Below are 18961 nucleotides of genomic sequence, written 5' to 3'. Positions count from 1 at the left end.
TACTGATGTTACTGCTGGTGCTGATACTGCACTAGATGTCGATGGGTTGATGGTCCGATTTCCGATGCTTCAGAGAGGGGAATGCCGGTTGGTGTATCGACGCCGGAAAATTCGTCGGATTGGACAGGTGTCTATTGTTGACGATGGTTCCGGTGCTGATTAGATTTTCAAACTAAGGGCCTGCTTCTGTCTTTTGTTAATGCTTTTTTGTTGTAAGCTTTTGGTACTGAACAGGGTTTTTTTTTTTTTGAAGATCATTGCTATGATCTTGTTAAGTGTTCATGTTACACTTTTTTGATAATGTATATTATGATATACTTCTGTTCCCATGGGGTTTAATTCTTGTATATGTGGATTACAATATGTTGCATGTGTATAATTACTTTGGATAGGTAAGGCGAATGAGGAATGGTATTGTGCTCATGTGTGAACGTTTGTCAACAGTTTGTCTGTTTTTAGACTGTTCATGAGGTGTACAATGTTTGACCATATCGTTTTCGCGAACCAAAGAAATTTCATGCAATTTGTAATAAACAGTGACGTAAGTAAAAGTGATGTTTGTATTGATAAGAGCGCAAGGCTTGTGATACAAGATATAATAAGGAAATATATTGCCTGTATGTTCTTTCCGCTTTTGTAGACTTGGTTCACATGTAACACCTGCGCAACTGTTGTGCGTTCCAGGTACGGGGAACTAGGGTCCCATCTATCCTTTTTAGGGTATATGCCCCCTTTCCTAAGACTTCGTTAATGACGTATGGTCCTTCCCATCTTGGCGCTAATTTGCCAGGTTTTTCGGCGTTTGAAGCCTCGTTGTCACGCAAGACAAAATCTCCGGGGACGAAGGTGCAAACACGCACACGCGCATTGTAATATCTCCGGGGCAGCGTTCTCGCGCCTTTCTTCCAGAAGATCCAAATCCAGTCTCTGTTCTTGTTCGTTGTTCTGTTTTTCCATAGCCAACATGCGCGGTGATGGTAGGCCTATTTCTGCTGGAATGACGGCCTCTGAGCCATAGACTAGACTGAACGGAGTTTCTCCGGTGCTAGTCTTTGGCATTGTTCGATGCGCCCAGAGGATGCTGGGAAGTTCGTCAACCCATCCTCTGCGCGCTGTGCCAAATCGCGCTTTTATGTCATCAACGATTTGTTTGTTTATGCTTTCTACCTAACCGTTCGCTTGAGGATGCGCAACGGAGGCAAAGTTGTGCTCGATTTTCATTTCTTTGAACCATTTTTGAAGGTCTTCCGCGGCGAAGTTTGTACCATTGTCGGAAATAATGCGCAATGGTAATCCAAATCTGCAAATGATATGTTCCCATATAAATTTGCGGATTACCATTGCTGTTGTTGAGGCAAAAGCTTTAGCTTCCACCCATTTTGTGAAGTAATCCACCGCAACGATGATGAATTTTACTGCTTCTGGCGCGTCAGGAAATGGGCCGACAAGATCGATGCCCCACTGTTGGAAAGGCCAAGCGGAAGTAACGGGAATTAGCGGATTTTTGGGTCGAAGTGTCTTTGGTGCGTGACGTTGACATGCTTCGCATCTTCTTAATAGATCCACCGCGTCCATGTGCATTCCTGGCCAGTAGTACCCGGCGTTCATTATTTTCGCTACGACCATGCGCGGTCCTGCGTGTATCCCGCATAATCCCTCATGGATTTCTCTGACTAGGTACTGAGCGTCTGTTTTATCAACACGACGTAGTAATGGGCCCATGAATGATTTTCGATAAAGGACGCCATCTGCCATCTCGTAGTTTATTGCTTTGTGCTGTATTTTTCGGGCTTCTGCTTTTCCTTCCGGGAGTTTTCCGTGTTGAAGGTACAAAATAATTGGAGACATCCAGGATGGATTTCCCATTTCTATGACGCTTACTTGCTTGAGATGAATGGAAGGATTGGATAATACCTCTATGCGTACCTCCTTTGCTAAGTGTTTAAAGCTGGTAGCAGCTAACTTGCTTAGCGCGTCAGCATGCTTGTTCTCGCTTCTGTTTATGTGATTGACTTTGAATGTTTGAAATTGGTTGATCAACATCCGCGCTTGTTCAAGGTACAATGCCATAGCTTCTCCCTCCGCGTCATAACGACCGTTAACTTGTCCAGCTACTAACTTTGAGTCAACATTGGCTTCAAGGTTTCTTGCCCCCATTTTGAGTGCTAGACGAAGACCTGCTAAAAATGCTTCGTATTCTGCTTCATTGTTGGTGCTTTGGAAATCTAAGCGTATGGCGTATGTAAGTTCGTGATTATCCGGACTGACTAATCGGAGACCTGCTCCTGCTCCGTCGTCATTAGAAGCACCATCTGTGTGTAGGGTCCAGACTCTGTCGTCAAAAACAGGCGTCGGGTTCTGGATTGCCTCACATTCTTGTATTTTATCGATGGGAACTTTAGTGGCGAAGTCTGCTAGAACTTACCCTTTGATTGGTGGTCTTGGTCTGTAAAAAATGTTGTAGCCTCCCAGCTCAATGGCCCATTTAGCTAATCTTCCCGCCACGTCGGGTTTTGACAAGATTTGGCCCAAATGATAATTTGTTAGAACTGTGATGACATGGCCTGAAAAGTACCTACGCAAACGTCTGGATGCGTGTACTAGCGCTAGAACCAGTTTTTCTATCATTGAGTAACGGGTTTCGGGGCCGGTGAGCATTTTGCTGATATAGTAGATTGGAGTCTGGATGTTTTCCCGTTCTACCATTAATACTGCGCCTACTGCTACCTCCGCGGCTGACAGGTATAAGATTAATGGTTCTTTTTCTTTTGGCGCAGTCAGTGTTGGTAACTGAATTAAATATTCTTTCATTTGCTTGAATGCTGCTTCTGCTTCAGGTGTCCATTGAAAAGGAGTTTTCTTTCCGCAGTTTCGCAGCGTACTGATAAATGGATAAGATTTTGCCGCATGATTGGCCAAAAATCTGTTCAAAGCTGCTAATCGTCCGGCGAGCCTTTGCATTTCTTTGACTGTTGCAGGTGATGGCATTAGCTGAATGGCCTGCACTTTCTCCGGATTAACCTTAAAGCCGTCTTTGGTAACTATGAAACCCAAAATTTTCCTTCTTCCATTCCGAAAGAGCACTTTGTCGGGTTCAGTTTTAAGTTTACGCTTCGTAAGGAATCGAACGTGCGCTGGATATTGTTGAGCATTGTCTCCTCTTCATGGCTCATGATGACGAGGTCATCCATGTATACTTCGACAGTTTTGCCAATATCCTCGCTAAAGACTGTGTCTATTAAGCGCTGATACGTCGCGCCTGTGTTGCGCAAACCAAACGGCATTTTTGTGTAGCAGTAGATGCCTTTATCTGTGCGGAACGCGGTTTTTTCTTCGTCTTCCTTTTTTACCTGAACCTGGTGGTAGCCTTTATAACAGTCGAGAAAGCATTTCCATCTGAACGATGCTAAAGAATCAACTTTCTTGTCTATCTCTGGAAGCGCGTAGCAGTCTCTGGGGCATGCTTTGTTGAGGTCTTTGAAGTCTACACACATTCTCCATCCGCCGCTATGTTTTTGTACCATGACTGGATTGGCAACCCATGTATGGTATTTTACTTCGCGCAGGATTCCCGCATTGAGTAACTCTGTTACTTGCTCGTCCATCGCTTTTGCTTTTTCTTCACTGAAGCTGCGCCTCCCCTGAGCAACCGGCTCTACTGATGGTTTGATGTTTAAACAATGTTGCGTGATGTCGCGTGGAACTCCAGTCATGTCTGCTGGGCACCAGGCAAATATATCTTTGTTGTTAGACAACAACTTTTTCAGTTGCATGCGTATTGTTGGTGACATGGCTTGTCCTAGCAGAATGGTTTGCTCTGGGTACTCGCCGTTCAGAACCCATTTCTCTGGTTCGTTTGGTGCCGAAGCTTTGACTGCCTTTGCTGGTGGTTCATCGTCTACGGACATGACTTCTTTGCTTGAATAGAGAATTGCAACTCCGGTTTCTGTCGGAAATCCACAAGCAGCATGTGGAATGGAAGTGATCATGCTGAATTCTCTTTGTGACCTTCTCCCGAGCAAAATATCATGACGTGATGTTGCTGGCATGACCATGAAATTCACTGTAACTGTTCGTGAATGTTTGCCATCTGATAAGGTCACTGGGAAAGCGATTTTCCCTAACGGAAAAACAGCTTCATTACAGAATCCGGTGAGGGGAAAATCGACCGGTTCTAAATGTGCTTTATCTTCTGAATCGAGCTGTTTAAAGCACTGTTCGTATATGATGTCCATCGAGCTGCCTGGATCTATGAACATATAGTCCGTTCGGTAATGACCAAAAATACCAGTGATAATTACTGGTCGTTCTTCCTGAGGGCCCCCAGGAACAACAGGGAACACGACTTGTTCTCTCCAGTGCTGATCATAATTTCGTTTATTTGGTCTTCGTGACGGACCTCCTTGAACCATGTGTATTTGTTTCTGATGACTGCTATCTTTGTACTGGCTGGATTGGACGTCCCCCCAAGGTGAGGTTGATGGGTCCAATTCTGTAGTGTTGATTTCTTCTCCAGATCTGACGTTTGGGGAATCAGATCTGGTGATTGTGTTTAAAACAGCTTGGCATCCGTTAACCCTACGTTCTAGGAATCCTTTTATTGGGAAATTGTTTCCGACGTTTGGTCGAGGACCAGGTTGTCGGTGAGAAGATGAGTTTTCTGCCATGTGCAAAAACAGAAAAATGAACTGAATCGAAACGAGGTAGAAACTAGAAAAACTGAGAAAACGGTGGGGGCCAATGAAGAAACACTAGATAAATGGTCGGAACCGAAATATCTAGGGGGTTTGAATCCGCATAAAAGGGTTAGTTCTCTCTCGATTGGTTCAGTTGCTGCCGAGCTTCTTCTCCGGTGATTCTGCAAAACAGGGCACCGTTAGCCTCGTCAAGGGGAGAAGAGGGTTCTCTCCTTGACCCGACTCCGGTGTGAGAATAAGTATTGGTAATGGAGAAGATAAGTATTTGAGAAGTGAATGTGATCTGAGTTTATACCTGAATAGTTCTCGTATTTATAACCGGGAGTTTGGGAGGGAAAATCTGTTATTGAAAAGATAACGGAAGATGCTAACGCCGTCGCGGTTACATTTCCTTCCGTTAAGTTCTTTAAATCCACGTTAAGTTACTTGGATCCGATGTGAATGCACACGGATCATGACTTGATCTATGGCTGGGGAGTTGCCACGTGGAAAGTGATTTAAGTGGAGATCATTCCCCGATTACATGCTATTGTTGTGATTTCAGAAACGTTTGTGGTAATGACACGTGTCCAGACGGTTATAACCGTCTGGGTGGTGCACGATCGTATTCTTTCTAGAAGATTACTGCTGTAATCTAGTGTGACACCTTACTGTGTGTACACAGCTGAATAAATCCCAAATCTGGGTAAAATGGTATCCAAGGTTGGACATATGAGCGGAAGTATTATTTTCAGGGTTTCCACCCTTTGCTAAATGGAAGGCGGCGCGAGGATTTTATGCTTTTCCTTTGGGCGCGCGACTATCGCTTGTTGATTTCTTCCTCCCTTCTGTAAGACCAATGCGCGGTCGCGCGAGGTCAAAAGGGTTGAAAGGCCAGTTGGTGGTATGGTCTCGAATCCTTTTTATGAGGTTTTTGGGACCTTACCCCTTCAGAGGCCGGGTAGATTTCACCGGCATGGGGGCATTTGAAGTGGTGATGTGGCACGTTATGGGTGGATGTGGGTTATAACCGTTGTGTGCCAACGGTCTAATTTAAAAAAAATTACTTTTTAAATATTAATAACATCTCTGGTATAAACAAAACCCATTCTACCATTTTCTTTTTACAAACGCTCTCAATTCATCTCATTATCTTTTAACTTTCTTCACATTTTCACCTCAAAAATTTGGAAAAAAAAATGGCAACGATTCCGTGGACCGAAGAAGAGAACATCACGTTGTGTGAATTGGAGGTTGAAGCGTTTACCCACTACAAGCCTTGTAATCTCTCGGGAACGTTTTGGGGGCATATTTTCCAACAATTTTGTATTCATAGGGGTGACACCACCCGAACCGTGGATGCACGTTCTTCACATTTTAGGACTGTCTGTTTGGATAGTGAAAGATTTAAGACGATACACAATGCGTTGGAAAATGACGGTGGTGACCTTTCGGAAGATGACATCATACAAGTCATCCTCATCAACTACAGACACACCTACAATAGTGACTTCAAACACGTTTTAACATGTAGTTAGATTTTTTGTTTAATTATGATTAGGGTTAACATTTTATTTTAATTATATAATGTTTTTTTAGATTATTTCATGTTTTTTCTTTAGTTTCTTTTTTTAAGTTATGTAATGTTTTTATTTTTAAAATTATGTAATGTTTTTTTATTAATGTTATTGTTTAATTAGTATTAATGTTTCTTTTAAATTAAATAGATTTTATATAATTTTGAATAATAAAATAATAATAATAACAAGTGTGTGTCACGTGTTGAATAGCGTTACTCTTTCACGCCCCGTCCCACTCCTCACATCATCGCACAACGTCATTTTTCAGACGCGTGCTGACGTGGCGTTCACATGTCGCATAACGCCCCCTTTTCAAGATCCTCCGCTCTGTGTAGTCTTAGTTCCATTCAATCAAATCACTCCGCGTATGCATTACCTTTCTTTTATTTTTTATATATAGTTTAATGTATAACCTAATTTTTTTAAGAGTATGTTTGATTGGTCCCTGTGGTTTGTATTGCAGATTTGGTCCTAAGGGTTCACTAATTACAGAGTTTGTTTCAATCGTTGTAATTTTTACACTCAGATGATCCTTATCATAGGTGACCGTTAGCAATTTTTACACTCAGATGATCCTTATCATGGGTGACCGTTAAAATATTCAGTTTAGTGTGTGTGAAATATTCAAATACCCTTGTCCATTTAATATACAATAAGAAATACTTAAACAAACATTTAAAATTAAAAAAAAATATATCAATTACTACCCAACCTTTAATTACCCTTTCAGCAACCACTACCGCCCAACCGGTCCACCCCATTCTTCCCGATCGGCACGCCGCCACCACTCCGATCGGCACAACGAGGCTAAGCCGGAAAAGATTTGACTTGGCCGGAGCTTCACCGTATCCGGCTATGATCGATGAACACAGGGTGCGTTTGCAGAAAAGAATTGAAAGTGAAATCGTGTGGTTAAAGGTCTGACTAATGTTCTGGGTTTGATATATATACTCTTGAAACGAATTTGGTAAGATTGGGTCCGTTTAGGAATTAATTTGCAATAATAAAAACTCAAGGATTCGGTTAAACCATTTCATTCATTCATTTGGTAGATTCTGTACTAGAAAATGTGTGCTATATTAAGGATGTTTGACGGATTCGGAATCGTGAATAAAAACGATGATTGTCAACAGTTAAGGTAAATCAATACAGAATTTCTCGTTTGTTCGCGGGAATTCTTGGTTTACTAACATGAACTGATACAAAACGCGTGAATCGTTGTTGGTAATGTTTGAAATCGCTTAAGACCCCGATGAATCGGAAATGTTTGTGAGACGGTGGTGGTGGTGGTGATGGTGGTCAGGTTTGAGGTAGGAGAAGAAGTGGGGTGAGGTGGGACCCACAAAGATTTATTGTTTTAATTAAACATCTTTTTTATTTTTTGTTTTTCTTACAAGTAAGGGTGCTTTGGTCATCTAACTAGACTTAACTAGAAAACTTAACATAGGTTAGTGATAAGAATCACATGTGTGCAAAAATTACAACCATTAAGACCAACGTTGTAATTATTGAAGTTTTAGGACCAAGTCTGTAATATCTATAAACCACAAAGACCAACTAAACATTTAACTCTTTTTTTTAACTTAAACATCACATACACACATATGTATATATTTAAAAATACGAAACTGTAAAACTATTGGACTCTCTATAAAAAATTAATCTTACAACTCATTGGCCTTAGAAAATTTTATTCTTATCCGTATCTCCCAAATAATTTTACTTTTTATCCATATCTAAAATTTTATAACATATGAGGTTCGTTAGTCTTTCTTTGATCCATATTCATTATCCAAAAATCTATCAAATGTAATTAATAATATAAAGTTAAAAATAAAAGGTTGAACACTAAAGATCAAATATTGATGAAGATAAACTTTATATGAAGTTGAAGTTGTTTGGCACATTAGATTTTCTGAGCAGTAAATATTCTGAGCGAGCATCGAGCGATTTGGACAACCGTGTCGCCCGATTTAAATTTGCTGAGAGAGATAGTGACAATGTTAGGTCTCAAGTTTTTGTGTCTTTAAAAACAGACACATTTCATGGCATATTATTTTTCTTATGAATAACAATGTATGTGTATATGTATTTGTATATATGTACTAATTAAAAATAATAATTCGATCCGAATCGAGCCGAGCGGACCTTTGCTCATGCTTGGCTCGTTTACAAACCGAACCAAGTAGAGCGGCTCATTTACAACCGAGCGTCAAATCGAATGAGGATTTTCCGAGCAATTTCCAAACAAGCGGCGAGCGATTTGAACGGTCCTACTTTATATTTTCCAAACAAGCGGCGAGCGAGTTGTATATATATCAGACTTTGAGAATGAATAACCTGTGGGTTTTAAGTAGTAAAAAGAAATATCTATTAGTGAGTTTATCTTTGTGTGTTTGTGTGTGATTGAAGCTTGAAACCCAACAAATTGAAGGGAAGTTAGGTTTAAGTGCTATCTAATGTATGATTTGTTCTTCATTTGATCACCAGCACAGCAGGTGCTATTTCTAAGACTATCTGTAGTCACGCGCCCTCGCTTTTTAAGCGCCTTGCGTCTAGGCCCAAGGCTCACCTTTTGCGCCTGTGACAACTATGGGCCACATCAAAGTGACGATCTGTCCTGAGTTAACTGCTTACTTGACTGTTGGCTTCTGATGATTGGTGCTGGTATGCGGTCTGCAAGGGTGCGCTTTTCTATGTATACAAGTTTGAAATAATCTTATTTTTATAGTCACACAAGTAAGGTTTAGAAAGGAGAGAACTAAAGCATTTCCCAGTTCATTTGGATCGCTTGTTCTCTTTTCTTTTTCTTATTCTTATTTAATTTGAATCATGAAAAGAGGTTTCATGCCATGCTAGTTACTGTAACTGTGTAATCTTGAGACAGTTCAATCTTGTCATACATATATTATTAACTTTGATATTTTATATCGTATGTGGAAGAATTCAGTGATACTATAACCCAGTATATTGGACCTGCAACTCAATCTCAAGATATCATCGAGTTGTGTTTTTTGTGATTTGAAGATATGAACCTGCTAATGCAGTCGTCTTCTTATGTAGTTTAGGTTCAATGACTCGTATATATATTTGATGCATGTAGACGTCTTCTGTTTAATTAATTCAAGTCGTTGTCTTTATATTTGAAGCATGATTCGTATATATGTTGTTGGATTAACCAATGTACTTTGCGATTAGACCTGGCAAACGGGCCGGGACGGGTTGTGTCATGGGTCAAAATGGGTTCGGGTCAAAATGGGTTCAGGTCAAAACGGGTCAAATAAAAAAAGGGTTGTTTTGGTTCGGGTCAAAACGGGTTCAGGTAGGAACGTGTTCGGGTCAGAACGGGTCCGGGTCAGAACGGGTTTCGGGTTGGTTAAAAAAATTGTTTTTTTAGAGATTGTACATCAAGGGGTTCGGTTTGGTTTTCAGTTATTCAGTTTTGGCATAGGTTCCGGTTAGCCCTCACCAAAACAATTTTTTTGATTTTTGGTGAACATTAACCAATTGGTTTTCAGATATTCAGTTTTGGCATAAGTTCTGTTTGGTTATGGGTCGGTTAACTGATGAAAAGCTGCTGAGAAATTCACCCATTGTCAGCCTAAAATCTGTTGCGATCCGAAACCCGTCCCGTGTGAAAACCCGTGTCGGCACGAACCCGATCCGAACCCACCCGTTCCGATCCAAAACCCGCCCCGTGTGATTGAAACAAAAGACAAGAAAAGAAAATATATTGGAACAGACTCATTTATACATTACAAAAGACAAGTTAGCATATGGTTTTTTGGTTTTGGAAACTTATATTTTATATACATTACTATTTGTTATCTTATTTAATTTAATTTAGTGTTTCAATGTTTCAATGATTGTATGAATTAGTAAAATTTAATAATGTTCTTATAGCAACATTGCATTGTGGATGATGATTGATTGAGGCTTCAGTTTGTCTCAGCTTGGCCCGAGCCAAAAATTTAAGTTTCAAAAACGGTTCTGTGGGTCTTATGTGAGGACCGACCTTTTTGGAACCTTTTGGAACCGAACCGACCCTGTACTAAAAGGGTCGGTTACCGTTCTTACGATATGCTCTAAAACGGTTCGTGGGTCGGGTCGGGTCTGGCATGGTTCCGGTGGGTCCGACCCTTTTAGCTTATTTTAGATTGTTCCCAAAATATAGCTTTTGGCACAACAAATATAGCATATATTTTTTTTGGATTTTGAATATATAGAAGTTTTATAACATTGTTTATAATAATGATTGTTGGTTTTTATGTACAGTTGTGGCAATTCAGATGTTTAATACTTGAGTCTCTAAGTGCAAATTTGCATCATGAGTTAGACTATCAGGTACTATGGTTACTATGGTGAGACAATATCCATTTATACAATTCTTTTTTCTTTTCTATGCTGGTAGTAGATAAAGACCAGCGAGTCTTTTTGTATTCAAAATTTTTCTATGGTGAGATGATATCCATTTAGCTTCTAGCACTTGAATTGTAGCTCACAATTGGATATAGTTATCTTTGCAACCAACTTGACCCGTTATTAGTTTTTGTTAATTCTGAATTCTTGATTCAATTCATTGGTTGTTTTCTAGATTGAAAAGTTGAACTTAGTTATCAAGGAGCTCATTAAAGAAAAGGATGAAGAAAAAGAAAAAGAAAAAGAAAGGCTAAATGAAATTGTTGCAGGGTTGTTGGCTGAAAAAAAAAAGATAAGGTGGATAAAGATGCTATACTCGATAAGATGTCACAAATTGGAGTTGTGTTAACAAGTACAATTTGAAGATAGGCTACAAACACTTGGTTTTGAATGTTTCGATGTTTATCGTATTAGGTTTTTTTTAGTTATTTGATGTTTTAGCTGGTATTTCTATTAGAATGTTTTGTATGCTTTTGATACATAGATGTTTTATATAATTTTGGGTTTTCATGATCCTATTAGACTCTTTATATAATTTTGTAATTTTATTGATATGTAATTTTTATGAAAAAAGTAGGGAAATTGAAAAATCAAGCTGAATAAAAAACCAATATTCAAGCAATCACAAAATGGTAGAAAATAATGGTAGCAAATAATTCAACAAGCTCGCTAAATGCCCGTAGGTTTTCAATGAAAATGGTGGTTAAATGGTGGCAAATTGGTAAATGAAAATGGTGGCAAATGGGTAGCAAACTAAACGGTGGCAAATCGGTAGCAAACTAAACGGTGGCAAATCGGTAGCAAACAAGGTGGACCGTAGAAAACAAGAAGCGGTGGCAAATAATTTTGACCAATATTGTGGTGGCAAAAATAAGGTGGCAAAATATAAAAATGGTGGCTATTTGGTAACAGTAGGGCAATTGACACGGGTGTTTTTGTCACCGCATTTTTTGTGGCAAAATGGTGACAACAGGGAAATTGCTACTATTTTGTGACCGAAAGTTTCATGACAAAAACCCTTTTTTCTAGTAGTGTTTTGTTTGTTTATTGCTATAACGTTAATAGTTTTTTTTAAATAGTTTATATAACTCGTTAAACCGAATGAGTTTTTTGGGTTAGCACTTAAATTCAAGATTTACAATATTTTTGAAAAGCATGTCCTAATTCTTTGGAAGTTCACTACAATGTTAATTATATTATATCCACGAAAAATTCTCTCAACAACGTTAATAAAACCTCAACCCATCGTTGACCTAAAAGTTCTCTCCTTTCAAACATTTATTGAACAACTGGATTTAAATACGCTAAATTAATCAAGTCCCTTAAAAACATGGAATTTTCCCTACCTTACCTTATTTCTTTTGGAAATTCGTTTTACAATATTATAACAAAATAATTTTAGAAAAATAAAAAGCTAAAAAGACAGATCGAAGAAGAAAAAGGTGGTGAAGTTCGAAATGGCGTTCACCGGAACTTTAGAAAAATGCAAGATCTGCGAAAAGACTGTTTATTTTCTTGAAATGATAACTGCTGATGGAATCACTTATCATAAAACATGCTTCAAATGCAGCCAATGCAACGGCAAGCTTACGGTATATGTTTTTGTTTGGTTTCCTTAATTCTTGAATTAATCGCAATGAGCGGCTCGCAAATAATCTCTCATTGATCCCATGTTTTCTTAACCGAATTTGAATGATACGTACGAAGATGCCTTGTTGGTACATTTCATCTTGTGCCGCGTTAAGTGGGATTTGAAACCTGAAAAATGCGAGATTTTATTTGCAATATGGAGTAGATGATGGATATACCCTTTTTTGGAACATAAGATTCAATGTTGAATCTATAATCTACATAACGGATCGTATGATCCATGCACGTACATCTATTCGAGACACTTATGTCATGTATCAATCATTGCAATGATGATACATGCATACGTACATGCACATGCACATGCATATTCTATATTGTTTTATAAAACAAGTTTTTAAAAAGGTGCGATGCATTGTTGATTATAAAGGTATATGTAACTGATCCTTTCATCAAACGTGTTTATACGCATCCAACTTTCCAAGTATGATTCAACATTGTAAGTTTGTAACGAGTTTTAATTACATGTGTCTTTCTCTCGTCACAATGGTGCGACTAACATTAGAATGTTACGTTTTCTCCTGGATACAAGCATGTATAAATGTCGCTACGAAAATTCTTAGGATTTTTATATTTATTAAGCTATGAATGTGTGTGTGTATGCATATACACTATATCAATAATGTGTTGTTATGTGTGATAGATAAGCACATACTCATCATTGGAAGGAGTTCTATTTTGCAAGCCTCACTTTGAGCAAAAGTTTAAGGAGAGAGGAGGTCTCCCTAAAGTCACACGTAGGATTTGTATTAATTTATTATCATAAACTTTATTATAACTTAATTAATTATTGTTGGAAGTTTATTATAATAATTTTTCTAATGCACATTTTAATGATGAATGATGATCAGCTGCTAAACCACAAGAGACGGTACGCTATGCTCTACTTATTTGTCATTTAATTATAGAATATTTATAAGATACTTTTTTTTAATTAGTTAATTTAATTAATTACAGGGAAAAGCCCCTAGTAGATTAGCTGCTTTGTTTTCTGGAACCCAAGATAAATGTGCAGTTTGTAAGAAAACTGTCTATCCACTTGAAAAGGTTTGTTTACTCAACTCACAAGTTAGGTTTATTCCAACCACATTCGAGTCGATTTCGGTTGACACGTGATCATGTTTAGCTAAATGGGTTGGTCTTGAGTCAACTTGAAGGGACGCAGACTGTAGCGAATTGGAAACCGAGGGACTCAAGCATTCATTTTTTTTAAATAGGGTCTCAGGTTGATGTTTGCAACATACCATAGGGACGCAAATTGCACTTTACTCATTTTATTATTAAATACTCTTCAAAGTATAACTTATTCAAAGCTTAGAAGTTAAAAGAAAAACAGTCTTCAGGTTTTCTAATTTAAACGCCATTGGCTTATGGTTTTTCGGTGATTTTTTATGTAAATTTGTAATTTTAAAGTTGTTATACACAAAGATACAATCCTAGTAAACACACATACAATCCGTGTTTGAGTTCTCAAAATACTATTACACGAAATTCACGAGTTAGGTTTAGTCTAACCAAATTCAAGTCAACTTTAGTTTACTTGTGAATACGTTTAGCTAAATGGGTTGCACTCAAATAAACCTGTAGAGTTTGCAGGTTGAGTTGTTTATTTATATACCTTTTAAGAATTACTTACGTCAAAACTAAAATTGATTGGATATTCCAAGTTAAAAGTTAGAAGAAAAATAGTCTCCGAGTTTTCTAATTTAAGCGCAATTGGCTTATGGACATTCAGTGATTTTAAAGTAGTAATATGCAAAAATAAAAGGTTAGTTAAAGTGGTCATATATGTGTCAACTACTAAAGACACAAGCCACGTAAAAGTTCACGTATCTGACATGATTTTCAAGTTCGTAAAGACAACAAGATAAGCGTGTATAGTTATACATGCATGCGCGATATAACGAATACATTTGAATAATGTTGGTGTTCAGGTAACTGTAGAAGGAGAGTTTTACCATAAAGCTTGCTTTCGGTGCACTCAAGGAGGTTGCTTTCTTACACCATCTAATTACGCGGCTTTAGATGGAAACTTGTTCTGCAAGCCACATTTCGCGCAGCTATTTAAAGAGAAGGGTAGTTATAATCACCTTAAACAAGCTGTCAGCAAGAAAGCTGCTGCTGCAGAAGAGTCATCGAGTGATCAAGGAACGGCGGAAAAGACACCTGAAACGGAGGAAACAACTAAAGAAGAAGAGGAAGACTAAACAAAATCCCACATGATGTTAATATGAAATGAATTATGAATAATTTAAAGTGTAAAGATTGAATCTTTTTATTTATTTCGTTGTTGTATTACTTAACCATTCCTGGCTGTTTTAGAAATTTTACAGTTAAAAGAATCTTTGTATGGAAGAAATTTGAAGGCTTCAAGCTATAAAAGGTACCTTTGTGGCTATTTTCAAAATCTGAATGCTTATTCCAACATTGTGTGTTGCAAAAAAAAGTTGAAAATCTAAAACAAAGATATTATTGATGTGAAAATCAGTAAGCTATCAAAAGATAAACGTGGGTCGTCTATAAAATGTTTTCATTTTCATCGACGGCGTATGATGTCTACAGTCTTTTTTTATGCTTATTGATGCTACAAACCGAAGCTATTCATGCTATTAAGTCTTGATATCCATGAGAATGAGAATGAGAATGAGAATGAAAATGAGAATGAGAACTAGGGTCCTACTTACCGGTTGTGCCGGGACAGATTAGAATTCAGTACCGATGAATAAATTCATAAAATTAATCAAAATGATATCTAAATGTGCTATGTTATTTATGTCGTAGCTCGGCTTTGAATATCAAAATAATAAGAAAAGGTAAAACAATAAGGTAAAAAAAGCTAAAATATAGACCCAAGTTACTAGTTAGCAAATAGCAGAGCACTAAACTTAAAACAAAAAGAGGCTCAAGTTAGCAAAGTCTCAATGCTTACATTTGCATATTGGCACTATACAACTAAAATTGGTTTGTCGATATATTTTGTGTATGCAACTCTCTTCTGCTAGGGGTGTTCAAAACCGGATATTTGAAAATTCGGATATTCAAAATTTTTGGATACCTAATTTTCACTATGCAAATCTGTATCCGAAATTTCAGACATCCAATCGGATAGTGTATCGAATATCTGAATATCCAATTTTTTGTTAATTTTTTTTTAATATTTGGAACCGGATATACTTGGATACTTAAGATATTTTCAACATCCGGAATTTTGGATATTCGATAAAAAATAAAAGTTAAATTTTCGGATATGTTTGAATATCGGATTGTTCATATCAGAATTTCAAATACGGATATTTTTTAGCACCCCTACCTTCTGCTATCTTATTCATTCTACCAAAAGTTATTGTTGTTCATGTTTCGTGTTTACTAAAAGTCTATGCACATTGTAGTAGTATTTTCTTGATTTTGTTGAGAATCCTCGAGTGTATGTTTGTGATGTAATCTTAAAGATTATGTCCACAGACCGCCTAATTGACACCAACGAGTAATACAAGGAATGTGCTCAAACAATTTTCTAAAATATGTTAGCCAAGCATCTATTTTAAGTCTACAGGACATCTCAATAACTTATATGCTAAATAGTTGTCTCAGTGTCTTGCTTTGGGACTTAATTGAACACCATGATTGAAAATCTATATAACTTGGCAACTAAACTATTTCACGATTTGATGTGGCATCAGTTGTAAACCATAATTGAAATTTTTGGAAATTTACCAGCTTATAACATAGGTTCAATTCATAATCAAAAGTCAAAATTGTGTAGAAACTTCTTACAAGTGACTTCTATTAAGGTAATCAAACAAAGAGAAATAAAACCAAAATTGCACTCACTTGACCAAGTAAAAATAACACATAAATAAAAAGTTACAAATGCATGAAGACAGCTCTAATGCTTAGCACGCGAATAGTGATTATCATTCGGGTTCCTCTTGCCACTGAAAACCGCTAAGGCTTTCCTTACCGGTGGTTGCAGAGGCGCCCTCTTGTCAGAATGGTGAGTAAACATTTCATTTGTAGCAAATATGTCATCCACCTACGACATCCAATCAAATAAACAGCGTTAATCACGATAATTAAAGGCAGGCCCGTGGGATGCAAAAAACTTGTCTTGGGATGCAAAAACTTCTACGCCCAGCTGTTAAAACACGAAAAAATTACCTCTTTATTCTTCTTTTTCGTCTTGGGATGCAAAAACTTTTGCGGAAGTTGATCCTCGCGTAAAATAGGGTTCTTGGTTATCGCATCTCTTCCTCCTTGTGGGAGAGGCAATGAAAACTGCATAAGGTTTGCAAAAACGCATAAAATGACTAATGAAACACATAACTATTAACAAACTATGTGATATGTGATTCAAATAAACTTACCTTTGTTCCTCTCAAAGATACACGAGGGCGACGGGCTGCAATAATAGCTCCGTTTTCACCGACAGTAACCGCTACTTTCCGTAAAGTACCTCCATTCCCACAACTTGGACAGAAAATCTTACCAATTTCCATTGTGACCTTGAAACAAGCATGACATTTCAATATCCACCTGCAAATTCAAGTAAAACGGGTCAAAAGTCAACAAAAAAATGTATTTTTAACGCACACAGTCCACCTAACTTAATACCCTCCATTTAACCTGTTAGTCAGACCAGGTGCTTGGCACGTGCAGGGGCATTTCCGTCCATTCGTTTTAAAAAGAAAGTTAATTACCCTTTTTGTCCATGTGGTTTGTTGAAAATAACCATTACAATCCATTAGTATAAAAATTGCGAAAACGGTACCAGTACTTTCACTTTTGTAACAATTATAGTCCACCTCACTTAACACCATCCATTTAACGTAACCCATTAGTCTTTATGTTAAGTGGACAGTAATTGCTACAAAAGTGAAATTGATGGTGCTGTTTTCGCAATTTTTAAACTAATGAACTATAATGTTTATTTTCAACAAACCACATGGACGAAAAACGTAATTAACTATCTATGTAATTATGTATAACACACAAACTATACATGCAGAATATACATACCAGACAAAAAGCGCTGCACGTTAAACCCAACCCGTTTCAGTCCAAATAAAATTAACTGTCTTGAATACAACATGTCGTAAACAACTCCCGACCCGCGCATTTTGCCATATCTACCAAAAGAAAGGACACAAACCTGTGCAACTCGCGTATTTGCATTCCGCCTGGTGCCACTAGGCGTAAACCCATCTGTAGAATAACATTCTGCATCGCAAAATCACCCGTAACACAAGCTACACTTGACTCAGAAAGTGATCGTAACATCCAGCTTTGCTCGCTACTAGCATCATCCACGTACGAAGACGTATCAACGCTTTCGCTCGCCACACTAGTCGTATCCAACTGTTCCACGTTTTCAATCTCGTTTCCTTCACCGTCTTCTTGAATCCTCATTTGATCCAAAACCGTTGCAATATCTTCAGTCACTTTTTCACCATCACATAACTCGTCCGAATTTTCGTAAATCAGATCCGGCACTTTCGCATCATCAACACTTTCTTCATTTCCGTCATCTTGAACGTCTTTTTCAGACGATTCGTACTGTTCACGTCGAGCTTTCCTCCGCAAAAATCGCCGATGAGTGCTTCGACTCACAGCCGGAAGCCAATCATCCGCGTTATCATCATCAACTTGCCCTTGCGACGCATCGATTCCCGCCGCCACCATCTTCTTCCCGTCAATCACAACTTCTTTCTTTTTTGGTAAAAACTTTCGCGGCTTTCCAAACGCGCCGTTATCATGCACTTCAGATCCGTTTGCCGATGCAGAATCCTCATTATCCCGATCCTTATCACCGTTATCACCAGGAACGATAACATTCATGTTCAGATCTTTCAACGGGAGGATTCTCGACTCGAGCCCGGAACCATCCCCCACTGCGTGTTCTAATGCTTCCCATTGGGCCAAGTTGGGAACATTGGACCCCCATCCGGGTAAGTCTTTCTCGGGTAGTCGTTTTACGTTAACCGTGCGAATAGGTGGCGGGGTGTCTCGAAGATGGCTAGTTCCGTGAATTTGAGCTTCCAGGGTGTAAGTTAAAGCGATAAGTTTAAGATCAACGTCTGAAAGCGTTTGTAAATCTCCGGTTGCCTTTGCAAAGCTAATGACTGCAAAGAACAAAATATTTCAAACCCCAATACTAACATTTAAACCACAAATGACTCAGATTACAAAATTAACAATTACACAACGACAACTAACCTAAATAGTTAACAACAACAATATCAAACCATAAAGCATACCTTTCTTAAGCGATTCAGGCGACGGTTCCATGGTATCAATAACAAACGGCATAAAATTGAGCCGGTGGCGCGAAGTCGGGTCGCGAATTTCCTGAATCACTTCAGAAACAGAAACAAACTTATCAGCCGCGTTGTGAAGCTGTTCGCCGCCTTGTATAATGGCGTTTGCGTCCACCACAGCGACGGCGATGCCTTTGGTCGACTTGCAGCTGCCCACGAGAGCTGTGGCGATGGATTGCGACGGATCATGGTGGTTGTTGTTAGGGTTTTGCGGTGGTGGTGGTTGTTTCACGATGTTGCTCCAGCAAGAAGTGGGTTTTGGTGGCTCCTCCATGGTTTCTTTCTGCGTGAAGCAAAACCCTAATTAAGATACAGCGAGGTT

At 38.4% G+C, this 18961-nt stretch overlaps 3 protein-coding genes across 3 annotated transcripts; 1 reads left to right on the top strand and 2 right to left on the bottom strand.

Moving 5' to 3' along the window:
• Positions 1–1167: 1167 nt before the first annotated feature.
• On the bottom strand, positions 1168–2988 carry LOC110901874. The gene is made up of 3 exons (XM_022148638.1): positions 2426–2988; positions 1598–2332; positions 1168–1300 (listed from the first exon to the last, which is right to left on the bottom strand). The coding sequence occupies exons 1-3, from the start codon at positions 2986–2988 to the stop codon at positions 1168–1170; spliced, it is 1431 nt and encodes a 476-aa protein (XP_022004330.1).
• Positions 2989–12132: 9144 nt separating this feature from the next.
• On the top strand, positions 12133–14565 carry LOC110903326 (LIM domain-containing protein PLIM2c). Its single transcript, XM_035981607.1, has 5 exons — positions 12133–12267; positions 12969–13062; positions 13192–13196; positions 13283–13372; positions 14260–14565. The coding sequence occupies exons 1-5, from the start codon at positions 12133–12135 to the stop codon at positions 14530–14532; spliced, it is 597 nt and encodes a 198-aa protein (XP_035837500.1). The 3' UTR covers positions 14533–14565.
• A 1459-nt stretch (positions 14566–16024) lies between these two features.
• LOC110899598 (RNA-binding protein NOB1) lies at positions 16025–18961 on the bottom strand. Its single transcript, XM_022146481.2, has 5 exons — positions 18580–18961; positions 17475–18444; positions 16690–16858; positions 16484–16600; positions 16025–16358 (listed from the first exon to the last, which is right to left on the bottom strand). The coding sequence occupies exons 1-5, from the start codon at positions 18911–18913 to the stop codon at positions 16212–16214; spliced, it is 1737 nt and encodes a 578-aa protein (XP_022002173.1). The 5' UTR covers positions 18914–18961; the 3' UTR covers positions 16025–16211.

This window comes from Helianthus annuus, chromosome 13 (assembly GCF_002127325.2).
Source record: "Helianthus annuus cultivar XRQ/B chromosome 13, HanXRQr2.0-SUNRISE, whole genome shotgun sequence".
In the NCBI taxonomy this organism is placed as follows: domain Eukaryota; kingdom Viridiplantae; phylum Streptophyta; class Magnoliopsida; order Asterales; family Asteraceae; genus Helianthus; species Helianthus annuus.
Note: the sequence above shows the minus strand (reverse complement) of the source record. Positions and strands in the feature narration are given on the sequence as shown.